Source organism: Nannospalax galili, unplaced genomic scaffold, assembly GCF_000622305.1.
Source record: "Nannospalax galili isolate Female #2095 unplaced genomic scaffold, S.galili_v1.0 scaffold735, whole genome shotgun sequence".
Classification (NCBI taxonomy): domain Eukaryota; kingdom Metazoa; phylum Chordata; class Mammalia; order Rodentia; family Spalacidae; genus Nannospalax; species Nannospalax galili.
Window position 1 is genome coordinate 2,724,144 of NW_008337053.1, and position 13,237 is coordinate 2,737,380.

The 13,237-nt window shown below is 42.1% G+C and overlaps 1 protein-coding gene across 5 annotated transcripts in view; it reads left to right on the top strand.

Annotated features, from left to right (window-relative positions):
* The first annotated feature begins 1,066 nt into the window (after window positions 1-1,066).
* Ap4e1 (adaptor related protein complex 4 subunit epsilon 1) overlaps window positions 1,067-13,237 on the top strand; it is a 127,895-nt gene continuing 115,724 nt past the window's right edge. For 2 of the 5 annotated variants that reach the window (XM_008831809.3, XM_029562961.1), the window contains exons 1-3: window positions 1,067-1,281; window positions 4,092-4,163; window positions 9,005-9,128. In XM_008831809.3, the coding sequence (XP_008830031.1) occupies window positions 1,135-1,281; window positions 4,092-4,163; window positions 9,005-9,128 (343 nt within the window). In that variant the 5' untranslated portion in view covers window positions 1,067-1,134. Of the gene's footprint in view, window positions 1,282-4,091; window positions 4,164-5,275; window positions 5,620-7,067; window positions 7,090-9,004; window positions 9,129-13,237 lie in introns of those variants that run through there. The other 3 variants (XM_029562963.1, XM_029562962.1, XM_029562964.1) reach the window with 3 other exon arrangements.

Below are 13,237 nucleotides of genomic sequence, written 5' to 3' on the forward strand. Positions count from 1 at the left end.
TTTTTTGAGGGGGCAGGGCAGGGGATGAGGAGGGTTAAGTTCAGTTTGGTTTTGAACTTGATATGTAGCTGATGATGATCTTGAACTTCCATAGTCCTCCCTCTGCTTCCAAAAGTGCTAGAATTACAGGTAAATACTACTACATATAGCTAGAGAGCAAATTTTCTAATCCTTTCTAAGCTATGAAAGATCCTAGAATTTTAAAAATGCCAACAAAATTTAACTTTGAAATAAAATATTAAATTCTAAAAGAAAATCGGGTTTAAATAAAATTCAAATATTTTCGGAAATTTTTCAGTAAATTAAAAACTATGCTTGCAGACCAACTGCGTAGAGCAAACCTTTTCTTCTGTTGTTGCATGGACCCAAGAACAAGTTAGGGATTTCAGAAAGTTCATTTATTGGATCACAAATGAAGTTTCAGAGATTAGAACTGGTATAGGTGGCCAGGACACCAGAAGGAGGCTGGGTGTGGTGGCTGTCCCCTGTAATCCCAGCACTTGGAGGCAGAGGCAGAACTGCTTTGAGTTCAAAAACCTACTACCTTGGGAGAGTCTAGAAAACACAATACTCAAGCACACACATTTCCTCGTAGCAGAGTGATCTCTTGAAAACTCCATGCACTCCAAGAGGATTCCCAACAACAACATTTAAGTAACGCCATGCCTCTCTTTTAGACCACAGGATCATCTGGAAGGGTCTCAGGGACCCTCAGAAGTCCCCAGATCACACACTGTGTTCTAGGAAGCAGTTGGGGTAATAGCTATGACCACTGCATTCTCTCTAGGGTGAGATAACTGTCGTGCAACTGTGCAAGTGGGACAGGGTGGCTTTCCCAGCTTGTCAACAAAGTCAGCTCAAGGAAAGTGACCTTGAACGTGTGATTGGCAAAGAGTGGGAGGGTACTAGCCTCCAGCCTCTCAGAGCAGCGGGGCGGGGCCGGGCAGGCGCCACGCGGCACCCGGAGCTCGGCCTTACAGACTCGTGCGCCCCCTGCCGGCCGCTTCCGGAAGGACAGTTTTCACCACGGTGCTCGAATAAAGATTTCTAATTCAAAACGCAGGAAGTGCCTACGGTGGCCGGGCGGCAGGGCGTGAGGACCCGCGGGCGGCGGCCGAACAGACTGCGGCCGAGATGAGCGACATGGTGGAGAGGACACTGACAGCCCTGCCCGGGCTCTTCTTGCAGAATCAGCTGGGCGGACCTGCGACCTCCAGGGCGCCCTTCTCCTCCAGGCTGGGCGGCCTCATCCGCGGGGTCACGGCGCTCTCCTCCAAGCACGTAGGTGTCGGGCAGGGCGGGGAGGCCAGGCCGGGCTACGCAGGGTTCCCAGGGGTCCCCAGGGTCAGAGGGGCTGGGGCTGGGGGGGGGGGGGGGGGTGGGAATGGGGGAGAGCCTGGCCAGGCAGGTCCCCGCGGGATCCCCTTGGCAGTGTAGATGCGACCTGGCATCCGACTGAAGCTTCACTTTGCTGCTGTGACTGACAGCAGCGAGCCCGGCTTTCCACATTTTCCACACTTGACCCATTCTGATCTGGAACAAATTTCTATAACCTGTGGCCCTCCATGTGCTTTGTCAACGCTAAAGCGACACGAATTTCACTGGATGCTTTGAGGGTTAGATGAGATGTCTAGCGTGTGAAAATACCCAGTGCGTGGAAGAGGCAGGCGTTTGTCACCTTCAAAGTTTCTTTTCCCTATTGTCTATGTAGTTCCTTAAACTGGAGGCATCACATACTTGAACAGACCGTCTCCCAACTGCTGTCATCTTTGGAGAGCTTGAGGTTCTTAGGCTAGACCAAAGGGTTGGGCCAAGAAAAACACAATTCTTCAAACATGTAAAATGTGCTGAGTAAGTCTGGTTCAGATGGGCTTTGAAGATGAGTTGTTTCCACAGCCTGTCAGTTGTTGCACGGATGGTGTAAGGTTCACCGATTCAAAGGCTCAAGGAATGTGTATCTTAAAAGCACATATTGTAGCCGAGCTTGGTGGCGCATGCCTTTAATCCCAGCACTCGGGAGGCAGAGGCAGGCGGATCTCTGAGTTCAAGGCCAGCCTGGTCTACATAGCGAGTTCCAGGACAGCTGGGGCTACAGGGAGACCCTGTCTCAAAAAGACCCCCCCCAAAAAAACCACCCCAAAACCACATATTGTGTTATAATTTCTTCAACAGATATTATCAAGCAAGGATATGCCTTAAATAAGGAGGAAAACAGTAAATTACTTTCTCTTTTCTCAAGGAATTGGTCATCCATTTGGCGCTTAACCTAAGTGTAAGCGTAACTACAGAACAATGTGAGTGCCATCAGAGAAGAAAAAGGAAAACAAGATGCCCTGAAAAGTGCTTGTATTTTAAATGCAAGCTGATGAGCGGTGATGTTGTACTGGACAGGACCTGCTGCCCATCTCCATCATTATTTTTGGACTTAATGTTATCTTCATAGCTTTCCTTTGCTAATTTGTATGAGATGCCAAATGAAATAAAAAAATGTGTGTGTGTGTGTGTGTGTGTGTGTGTGTGTGTGTACAACCTGTATGTGTTGGTGTGTGAGTGTGCACATACCATTACACATGTTGTATATAGGGATCAGAGGACAACTTTGGGTGTCAGTCCTTGACTCCCACCTTTCTTGAGATAGGATCCCTCAGGTTTGCTGGGGTGCTGGTTGGCCAGGAACATCCATGGATTCTCCTGCCTCTACCTCTCACCTCACCATAGGAGTGTGGCGATTACCTAACCCATCTGGCTTTCCCATGGGTTCTGGGGTCCAAATTCAGGTCATGAGTCTCATGGGGCAAGTGCCCCTGCCCCTGAGTGAAATTTTTAAAAATTTATTTTTCAGCTTAGGTCGCAGTTTAAAACTACATAGGCAGCCAAAAATGTGGTACCTAAGTGGTAGGTTTATTTTTTTAAAGGCAGTTTTATTTTAAATTGTGTGTGTGCGCGCGCACGTGTGTGTTGAATTCAGGTGCCCTAGCCAGAAGAGGGTGTCTGATCCGTTGGGATGGAATTAAATAAAGGTGGTTGTGAGTCTGGACCAAGGTCCCTCTCCTCCCCTCCCCTCCCTTCCCCTCCCCTTCTTCCCCTTCCCTTTCCCTTATCCCTTTCCCTTTCCTTCTTGGAACTCACTATGTAGACCAGGCTGGCCTTGACACCTGTCTCTGTCTCCCTAGTGCTGGGACTAAAGGCGGGTGCCACCATGCCCAGCCTGAAGACTTTTTACTTCTAAGGGGGAGGATGCAACACTCATCTCAGATCCACGTATGGAAAATTTATTTTTTGGTTTTTGAGACAGGGTCTCACTGTGTATCCCTGGCTGGTCTAGAATTCACTATGTAGAACTCAGAGTTCTGCCTACTTCTGCCTCCTAAGTGCTTGGATTAAAGACATATGCCACCATGCCTGGCCCATTTAAAATTTTTTAAAATTACATTTATTTATTTATTTATTTATTTATTTATTTAGTGTATCGTGGGGGATTGTAGGGTAGGAACTAGCACATGCCATGACACCTGTGTGGAGGTCAGAGTACAACTTTCAGGAGTTATTTCCACCTCGTGGATTCTAGGAATCAAATTCAGGTCATGAAGCTTGGTGGCAAGCTCCTTTACCAATCAAGCCATCTTGCCAGCCCCATTTTGAATTTTATTTTTATTATTATTATTATTATTATTATTTATTTTTATTTTTTTAAATTTGAGACAGGGTCTCCCTGTCTGGAGATAGTTGACTTGGAACTCACTGTGTAGATCAGGCTGGCCTGGTTCTCACAGTGATCCGCCTGCCTCCGCCTCCAGAGTGCTAGGATTAAAGATGTGTTCCATCATGCCTGGCACCATTTTGACTTAAAAAAAAAAAAAATTCCTGCCAGTCTTTGTAGAAGCTGAGTGAAATGAAGAGGAATGTCAGGTTGACTTGGAAATATTTATTCTTTCTAGGGAGAGTTCTGTGGGTTGGGGAAGTAAACTTCTTCACAATAATGTTTAATTTTAGTTGAAAGTACTATAAATTGTATTTTTCTTTCTTTTAAAAATCCCATTACAGTTTAAAAAGACAGTTATTCCAGCATTTAAAAATTTTCTCTTTTTCAGGAAGAAGAGAAGTTAATCCAGCAGGAACTGAGCAGTCTGAAAGTGACTGTTGCTGCTCCTATGACAACACTGGTAAGTTTGCAGCCAGTTTAACATTTCAGTTTGAAATCTGGTCCACTATAGACTTGATAGTGACATCTCACTCATAGTTTCTAAATTTTAATGTGTTATGGTCAAAATCAGTTCTAGAAGCTAGACCGTAACTTAGATTTTTATTGTTGGTTACACTGAAAGAAGACTTGATCATGTCAGGGGGCCAATGTGACCATTGCTAAATGTGATGAGATCTTAGAAGTGCATGGAAGGGGTTAGGGTGTGTCATCTTAACATGATATTTCAGACCTGAATTGATATGTTATTACCGTTACTATTATTTATTATCAAAGCTGGGGCTTTATGTATGTGAGCACCTGCTCTACTGCTGAGCTATGTCTTAAGTCCTTGTATTATGGGTCTTTAATTTTAGTGCTATACATTTAGGCGTGTAGGTTGACTGATAGGTAGAATAATTGTTTTCTTGCGGTGAAACTGAGTACATTGTACAGAAGCTAAATCAGGACCGTTTTTTGAAACTTGGTTCCATATAATTTGATTTTTCAAACAGCATTCATTCAGTAACTATTTTCTTTTTAAAGCCTTCCAGTGATTTGATTGCAGTATGTCCACATTGGAGAACTGACTGATAATACAGCTTAGAGGTATAAGGCCTTTTTTTCAGGAAGGGTTTTGGCATTTGTACACCTTTCTTTGAATGTAGTGTGTTCATTGTGAGAATGCTGTTAAATAAAAATCATTGAATCAGTGGTGGGATCAGATGCAGTTGCCTGGGCTATTGTTTTACATGTGTGTTTTTTCCCTCATAAATGCCAAGCACAGACACTGAGTCCATGTTCCTGAGGATTTGGAGGCTGGAGTGGCATTCAGTGGCACGGAGCTTCACTCCAGTAATGTACAGTCCTCTCCGTTTTCATCTCTGGGACTTTGTCTTGTCCTCATATTTTGTGGGACAGAGTGAGCTGATTCTGGGGTTTCAGAAGGTCTGCTTCCTTAAAGCACAGCGGACTTCCTCCTAGCCTTCTGTTTTCTTTCTTTAGGTTAGGGTCAGAAGCAAAGGTACAAAGTGACATTTTTAGCTTCTGCTCACGGGCCCATTTTTTATTATTTTCTTTTTCCTTTTTTGGTAGACGATCAGGAATCAAATTTAAAGAGCTCTTCTTTTTGTCCTCTGCAACTCTAATTAGATTAATTGTCTGCACCCTGATATAAGCACTGGAGAAATCCTAATTGTCTGCACCCTGATATAAGCACTGGAGGAATCCTAATTGTCTGCACCCTGATATAAGCACTGGAGAAATCCTAATTGTCTGCACCCTGATATAAGCACTGGAGAAATCCTAATTGTCTGCACCCTGATATAAGCACTGGAGAAATCGTGTTTCCCATGAGGTGAAAGGGAAACCTGTGAAGCCCTCTCATGCCTTCTGCTAACGACCCTTTAGGAAGAGGGAAAAATAATTCTTCATGTAAGGTCTGTGGTATGTTGGTAGTAGGCTTAGTTTGCATTCCTTTCTTTGGTGGTCTTGGCCACTCTTCTGTCTTCAGTTGACCAGTGTGGAGGCCTTCCGACCCATCCCTGTCACCCTGACCTTTCTTCTCAATTTCATCTTATTTTATATTAGCCCCATGTCCCAGGTCCCCCATGTCCCAGGTCCCACACGTCCCACCTCCCACAGCTGGGAACCTCCACATTCAGCAACTGTTCAACAAGTGGCTGCTGTATGCTGGCCACTGTGAAGCCATTTGCACATAGATTAGGACCTAGGTTTTTTTTTTTTTTTTAATCTTTTTGAACTGAGGTCTTAACTTACAGAGATCTACCTGACTCTACCTTTTGAATGTTGGGATTAAAGGCAGGTGCCACCATGCCCAGTGGTGATATTTATTTATTTTGGTTTTTTTGAGACAGGGTCTCCCTGTAGCCCCAGCTGGCCTGGAGCTCACTGGGTAGACCAGGCTGGCCTCAGTCTCACAGAGATCATGTACAACCATGCCTGTCCTAATTGTTACTTTTTTTTATTGACACTTAATAACTACATCTTTATGGAGTACAGTGTGATAATTCAATAAAAAATGTACAGTTGTGGTTTGCCACTTAAAAATTTTTTATTACATTAAAATTTTTTTTTTTTTTGGTCTTTTTTGAGACAGAGTCTCCCTGTAGCCCCAACTGTCCTGGAACTTGCTATGTAGACCAGGCTGGCCTTGACCTCACAGAGATCCGCGTGCGTCTGCCTCCCGAGTGCTGGGATTAAAGGCGTGCGCCAGCACACCCGGCTCTACATTTAAAATTTTTATTTATACTTTTGTGTGTGCGCGCGCATGTGCGTGTGTGCGTGTGTGTGTGTGTGTGTGTGTGTGTGTGTGCGCGCGCGCCGTGCGCGCGTGCCACAGCATGTGTGTGGAGGTCAGAGAACAACTTGCAGGAGTCAGTTCTCTCTCTTACTCTTGGGTCCCAGGGGTCACATTGAGGTATCAGACTTGGTGGCAAGAACCTTTACCTGCTAAACCATCTTGCTGGCCTGTCTTCTTTTTAAAATGAAGTTTCTTTTCCAACTAATTGAGTGCTTTTTATGTATAAGTCACTGTGGGAATCTGGGAATTGTAATCTTCCTCCCACTAAAACTACCAAGGTGATCTGATCATTTCTCATAAGTGCACTATCATAGACACGAATACACAAAGTCTAAGGTTGTAAATATTTCCTTTTATAGTCATAATAGGAGGGAAAACAAAATTCAAGACATCATTAATATATTTTTGTATATGTTTATTTTTTAAGTATAGATATGTTTATCTGTATATAAGATTTTTGTGTTTTGTGGTATTTGATAGACATGATAAGCAGAAACGGCTTTTCTCTCTTCTTTAGGTTTTCCTTTTCTGTATTGGTATCACTGAATATAATAAACCTGGTGTTGAGTAGAACTGCGATTAATAGGTACGAGTTGGGGACTCAGAGTTTACAAGGAAGATTTATATAATTATATAATTATAACCGTCTAGCTCTGGGTGTAGCTCATAGTAGTCTGTTTCTAAGGTGATTACAGAGCTGGAATGACCAGAAGGATGTTGTAAAGAGAATTCCTGCAAAAAAGGAGTAATAATGTATGTAATGATTTTACTTATGTAAAGCAAATAATGGCTTTTGGAAAGCTCTGAGATCATGCTACAAATACAGGGCTGAAGCTTAATGGCATAAATTAACACCTTCATTACCTTCACTAATAATTGATATAAAAACCTATGCAGAGAGACTTGCAGTATGGTTTAATTAAAAATGTAGACACATGTACCACACACACACACATACACTCACACACACATACCAAAATTAGTAGTCTTAATTAATATTAATGAATTAACTTTTACTGCTTTAAGCACAAGTGGTCTGAATTAAACCTCATTCCCTAAGATTGTCTTAAGATTTACACACATACACTACTAAATATTACTATTATTTATTTATCTAACGTGTATGAGTGTTTTACTTGCACGTATGTAATGTCCACAGAGGCTATAAGAGGGTGTTGGATCCTCTGGAACTGGAGTTTCAGATGGTTGTTAGCTGCCATGTGGGTGCTGGGAACTGAACCCCAGGTCTTTTGGTAGAGTATCGAATGCACTTAACTGCTGAACCATTTCTCCAGCCCCTGCTTTAAATTTTTTTCTAAGCCAGAGTCTCAATTAGCCTAGTCTGCCCTTCAACTCACTATGTAACTTTTGATCCTCTGGCCCTGTCCTCCCAAGTACCGGGTTTCCATCACACACAACTTGCTAAAATGTTTTATTTTCATGTTTCCTAAGTATTTTGTGATCTCATAATCTAATATGCTAATTATAACATATATCTATATAAAATTTTTTTTAAGACAAGGTCTCACTATGTAGCCCTAGCTGGCCTGGAACTTGCTATGTAGACAGATTGGCCTGGAACTCATAGAGATCTGCTTGTCTCTGCCTCCTGAGTGTGGGACTAAAGGAATGTGCCACTATGCCTGGCTGTATTTTAAAAAAACAATTTTTTTTTTGAGACAGGGTGTCATGTAGCCCAGGCTGGCCCTCAGCTTAATAAGCAGCTGAGGATAACCTCGAATTTCTGATCCTCCTGTGTCTACTATGGTTGCCCAGATTTAATTTTTAGATATTATTAGTCTGAGCTTTTCTTTATTTTGAAACACATTTTTATTACTGATGAAAACTTGTGATAAATACTGATATTGTCATTCTGATAAAACATACTAGTAGAATCTCTCAAGGACTTTCAGTTTTTTGTTTGTTTTCTTCCCTTTTTATAAACAGGGTCTCCCTGCCTCCCCAGCTGTCCTGGAACTCACTAGGTAGATCAGGCTGGCTGAGCTCACACAGATCCGCCTGCCTCTGCCTCCCTAGTGCTGGGATTAAAGGCGTGTGCCACCATACCTGGCTGACTTTCAGCTTTAATGACTGTCCTGTTGATGACATTATGCCCCTCAGTTCACAGCATTTGTGAGCACTTGTAAAGCAGATGGTTACAAATTTGTAGTATAGTGATTCTGAAGAAAGCCTGGGTTCAGTTTGGTTCTGTTTTTGTTTCTTGAGGTAGGCTCTCAGTATGTTACCTAGGCTAGTCTTCAGCTCCTGAGCTGAAGCAGTTCTGTTATAGTATCATTACCCACTAAATATTTGAAATAATTTTTTTTTGAAATTATAATGCTGGTAATTGTTAGGCACCACTTTTATTTTGATGTTAGGCATTTTATTATTTCTCTGTATTTCATTGCCAGGATTAAAGAGCTCTCCTGTTAGATGAGTATGACACAGAAATGACAGCATTCTATTTGTTTAACATAGTGATTGGATATTTTATTTTTCAGAAAATGATGAAGGAATGTATGGTGAGACTTATATATTGTGAAATGCTTGGGTATGATGCTTCTTTTGGCTACATACATGCAATCAAGTTGGCTCAACAAGGAAACCTCTTAGAAAAAAGAGTAGGTATGTATAAGACTTCTGTACTTACATCATTCTCAAGGTTTTAAGCACTTTGTAAAACCATGGCCAGTTTATAGTATGTTTTTGAACACTGCATTATAAATTTGCTCTTGTTTTCTTCTTTTTGTGGTGCTGGGGATTGAACCTAGAACCTCCCACGTGCTAGGCAAGTGCTCTACCACTGAGCTACATCCCCAGCCCAAATTTATAGATTTTTAAAGATAACACTTTAGAAACCCAAAGCCTATAAATGAAATCAGTTTTCCTGATTTAGAAATCATTTTGGAGTTATAGAGAAGATTAAAAAGTGTTTGATCTTGGGGCTGGAGAGATCGCTCAGCAGTTAAGAGCACTGACTGCTCTTGCAGAGGACCCGGGTTCGATTCTCATCACCCACATGGCGGCTACGAACCATCCTTAACTCCAGTTCCAGGGGAATCTGAAACCCTCTTCTGACCTCTGAGGTATTGCAGGACATGGGTGCACTCACATACATGCAGGCAATACACTCATACACTTAAAATAAAAATAACAGATTTTAAAAAATGTTAAAAAAAATGAAGTCTTGTCTAATCCCGTTAGTTTAATGGTAAGAGATGATTTTTATTAGTCAGTTAATTTGCTCTTTGAAATGGGCTCTTGCTGTGTAGCTCACTCAGTCTGACCTCAAACTTGCTACCCTCCTACCTCTACCTCCCAAGTGCTGGGATAACAGTTTCAACATCATGTCTGGCTGAGAAATGATTCTTTATTAAAACAAAAACAAAAACAAAAAAACAAACAAAAAAACCTGGAATTGACTAGAATAACTTTAAATATCCTGTTCTCACTTTCGTAAATGCTAGCTATGGGAATTAGAGGTATTAAGAAATTTTTGTCTTCAACAGACCTTTAGGGTGTCTAGGAAGACGTCTGTCAAGAACTTAAATATTCTGCTTCTAAAGGTTCAGCATTCTTCATGAACTGTATTGACCCAGGCTGTTAGGTGATACAGTAGGAGTGGAAGATGTCTTGGTCAAGATTCTAAGATGGCATGCATATAGCATTCCATTTGTTGAGCTCCACTCCACATCCTGTTTTCTCTCTTAGATTAGTCTTTCCTTGAAGCAGAATGTTCTCTGGCATCATGTTTCTTCCTTTCCATATTGATTCAACTCTCTGAGATCACTCTTGTGATTCTTTTTGTTGTTATTGTGTTTTTTGATATAGGGTCTCTCTGTAGCCCCAGCTGGTCTGGAGTTCACAGAGATCTACCTGCTTCTGCCTCTCAATGCTGGGATTAAAAGTGTGTACCACTGCACCTGGCCACTCCTGTGATTCTTTCCTAGCTTTGGTCCAGCCATGTTTTGGCTTCCTTTGGCATAAAGTGTTAAGAACTGGGAGCTGAGAACTCTCTCCTGGGTAAATGTTAGGGTTAGGAGTTGAAAGAGTCACAGGTAGAAAGAAAAAGCTCCCAACCTCCTTTAACTCATACTGACCTTTCCTAGTCAATGAGGAATGACTACTGACCAGCAGGAGTCTGCAAGAGCCTCATGGGCCAAACAACAGGGGAGCTTAAGTTATTTTGTGTATATCAGCAGAGTCTTGGGAGTTGGGGAGAGGATTCAAGGCCTGTGTTCTTCCCTGGTAGATAAGGGCTTGTGGGAGAAGCTCTAAGGTCTGCATTCTTTTTCTGATAAGACCTGTTTGCAGAAATTTATGGTTGCGGGTCCTGGATGGGCTTGTTTGTAAAGCAAGATTTGCTTTATGGTTTGGGCCTAATGGAGGTCTCTCTTTATAACGATGGGCCTTCGACCTGCTTTTGTAATTTGGTTGGCTTCTGTGTTAGCATAGAAGAAATTCTTCAAAGCAATAATCAATAAATATTAGATAATTTAGTGGTATAATTATTTTGAATTATTATTGCAACATTTTGCCTTTTTTTTTTTGGTCTTTTTGAGACAGGGTCTCCTGGAACTCACTATGTAGACCAGGCTGGCCTTGAATTCACAGAGATCCACCTGCCTCTGCCTCCCGAGTGCTGGGATTAAAGGTATGTGCCACCACGCCTGACACATTTTGCTTTTTAAAAGACATAAATTTTTTTTTCATTTTCATTTTATTTTTGTCCTTTTTTGTTTGGCTCTGGAAATTAAACCTAGGACCTTGTAGGTGCTAAATATACACTCTGTCACTGAGCTACAACCTCAGCCCCTAATTTATTAAAAATATGTAAGGCATTATATGACTTTGCAAAGTTAATACCTTATAGAAGGATATAGTAAGAAAAGGCTCCCTAAGTTGGGCATGGTGGCGCATGCCTTTGATCCCAGCACTTGAGAGGCAGAGGCAGGTGCATCTCTATGAGTTCAAGGCCAGCCTGGTCTACATAGCAAGTTCTAGGCCAGCTGGGGCTACAGGGAGACCCTGTCTCAAAAAGACCAAAAAATAAAATAAAAGAAAAGGCTCCCTATTATCTCTAGCTCCACTACCTAGTTTGTTCCTGACCCCTATAGATAACTATTTTCATTAGTTTATGATTAATCTTGCCTTTTCAAAAATATTTTTTACTTTATTATTTTTATTTTATGTGTATGAGTGTATTGCCTGCATGTATGTAAGTGTACCTGTGTCATTCAGTGCCTACAGAGGTCAGAAGAGGGCACCAGATCCCCTGGAACTGGAGTTACGGATGGTTGTTAGCTGCCATGTGGGTGCTGGGAACTGAACCTGGGTCTCTGCAAGAGCAGCCAGTGCTCTTAATCACTGAGCCATCTCCCCAGCCCCAATCTTCCCTTTTTTTTTTTTAAAATAAAAAAGACAAAAGCACATTTACAGTCACTGTTCCACAAAAGACAACATACATATACACTGTATCTTACTGAAAAAGTAGAATAATATATAGATTATCTTATGCTTTTTTGGATGTTTAATACTGTCTTATATATCATACAATTGTATAATCTTTTATTTTTTTGGCCTTTTTGAGATAGGGTCTCCCTGTAGCCCCAGCTGGCCTGGAATTCACTATGTAGACCAGGCAGTCTTACAGAGATCCACCTGCCTCTATCTCCTGAGTGCTGGGATTAGAGGTGTGGGCTACCATGACCAATACCAACTTGGGGAGGAAAAGGGTCATTTTATCTTTTATCTCCCAGGTCACACAGACCCACCTGCTTCTGCCTCCCAAGTAGTGCTATTAAAGGCATGTGCCATCACGCCCAGCATCCCTACCTTTATATCCCATCTTAATCTCCCCCTCTGAGACTTCAATCCTTCAGTATTGAGAATTGATGGTGTTACCCTGGCTTTAACAACAACAACAACAAAAAAAAAAGCACTACAAGTTATTTTTAAGATATTCGGGGGTGTCCTAGTTTGTCTCTCCATTGCTGTGACAAAACACTCTGACCACTACCTAAGGTAGGAACTCAGGGCTGGAACCTGGAAGCAGGAGCTGAAGCATGGGCCATGGAAGAATGCTGCTTACTGGCTTGGTCCCCTGGTCCATGCTCAGCCTGCTTTCTTATACAATACAGAACAACCTGCCCAGGGGTGGCATTGCCCACAGTGGGCTTTTTCCTCCCATATCATTCAGCAATCAAGAAAATACCCCCACAAGCCAGTCCAATGGAGGCAGTTCCCCAATTGAGGTATTCTCTATCCAGAGGTGCCAAGTTAACAACTAAAACAATCCAGCACAGCAGCTCTCCATTACTGATTTTCTTATTTTTAAAATAAAGATAAATACTGTCACACAAAATGAAGTGCTTAACATAATGCCTGACTTAAAGGATATCTAAATGAATTCATTCAGCAATGTTTATACAAAAAATAAGAAGACATTCCCTGTCATAGAAATCACCAAAGCTGCTGGAGAGATGGTTCGGTGCCTAAGAATACTGGTTGTTCATGCATAGGACCTGGATTTGGTTCCCAGCACTCACATGGAGGCTCCCAACCACCTGCAACTCCAGTTCCATGGTGTATTAGTCACTTTTCTGTTGCTGTGATAGAAGCACTGACCAAAGCAATTTATAGAAGGAAGAGTTTATTTGAGCTTACGGTTCTAGGGGAATCACAGTCCGTCATGGCAGGGAGGCATGGTGGCTGGAGGTGGCTGGAGCAGGAGC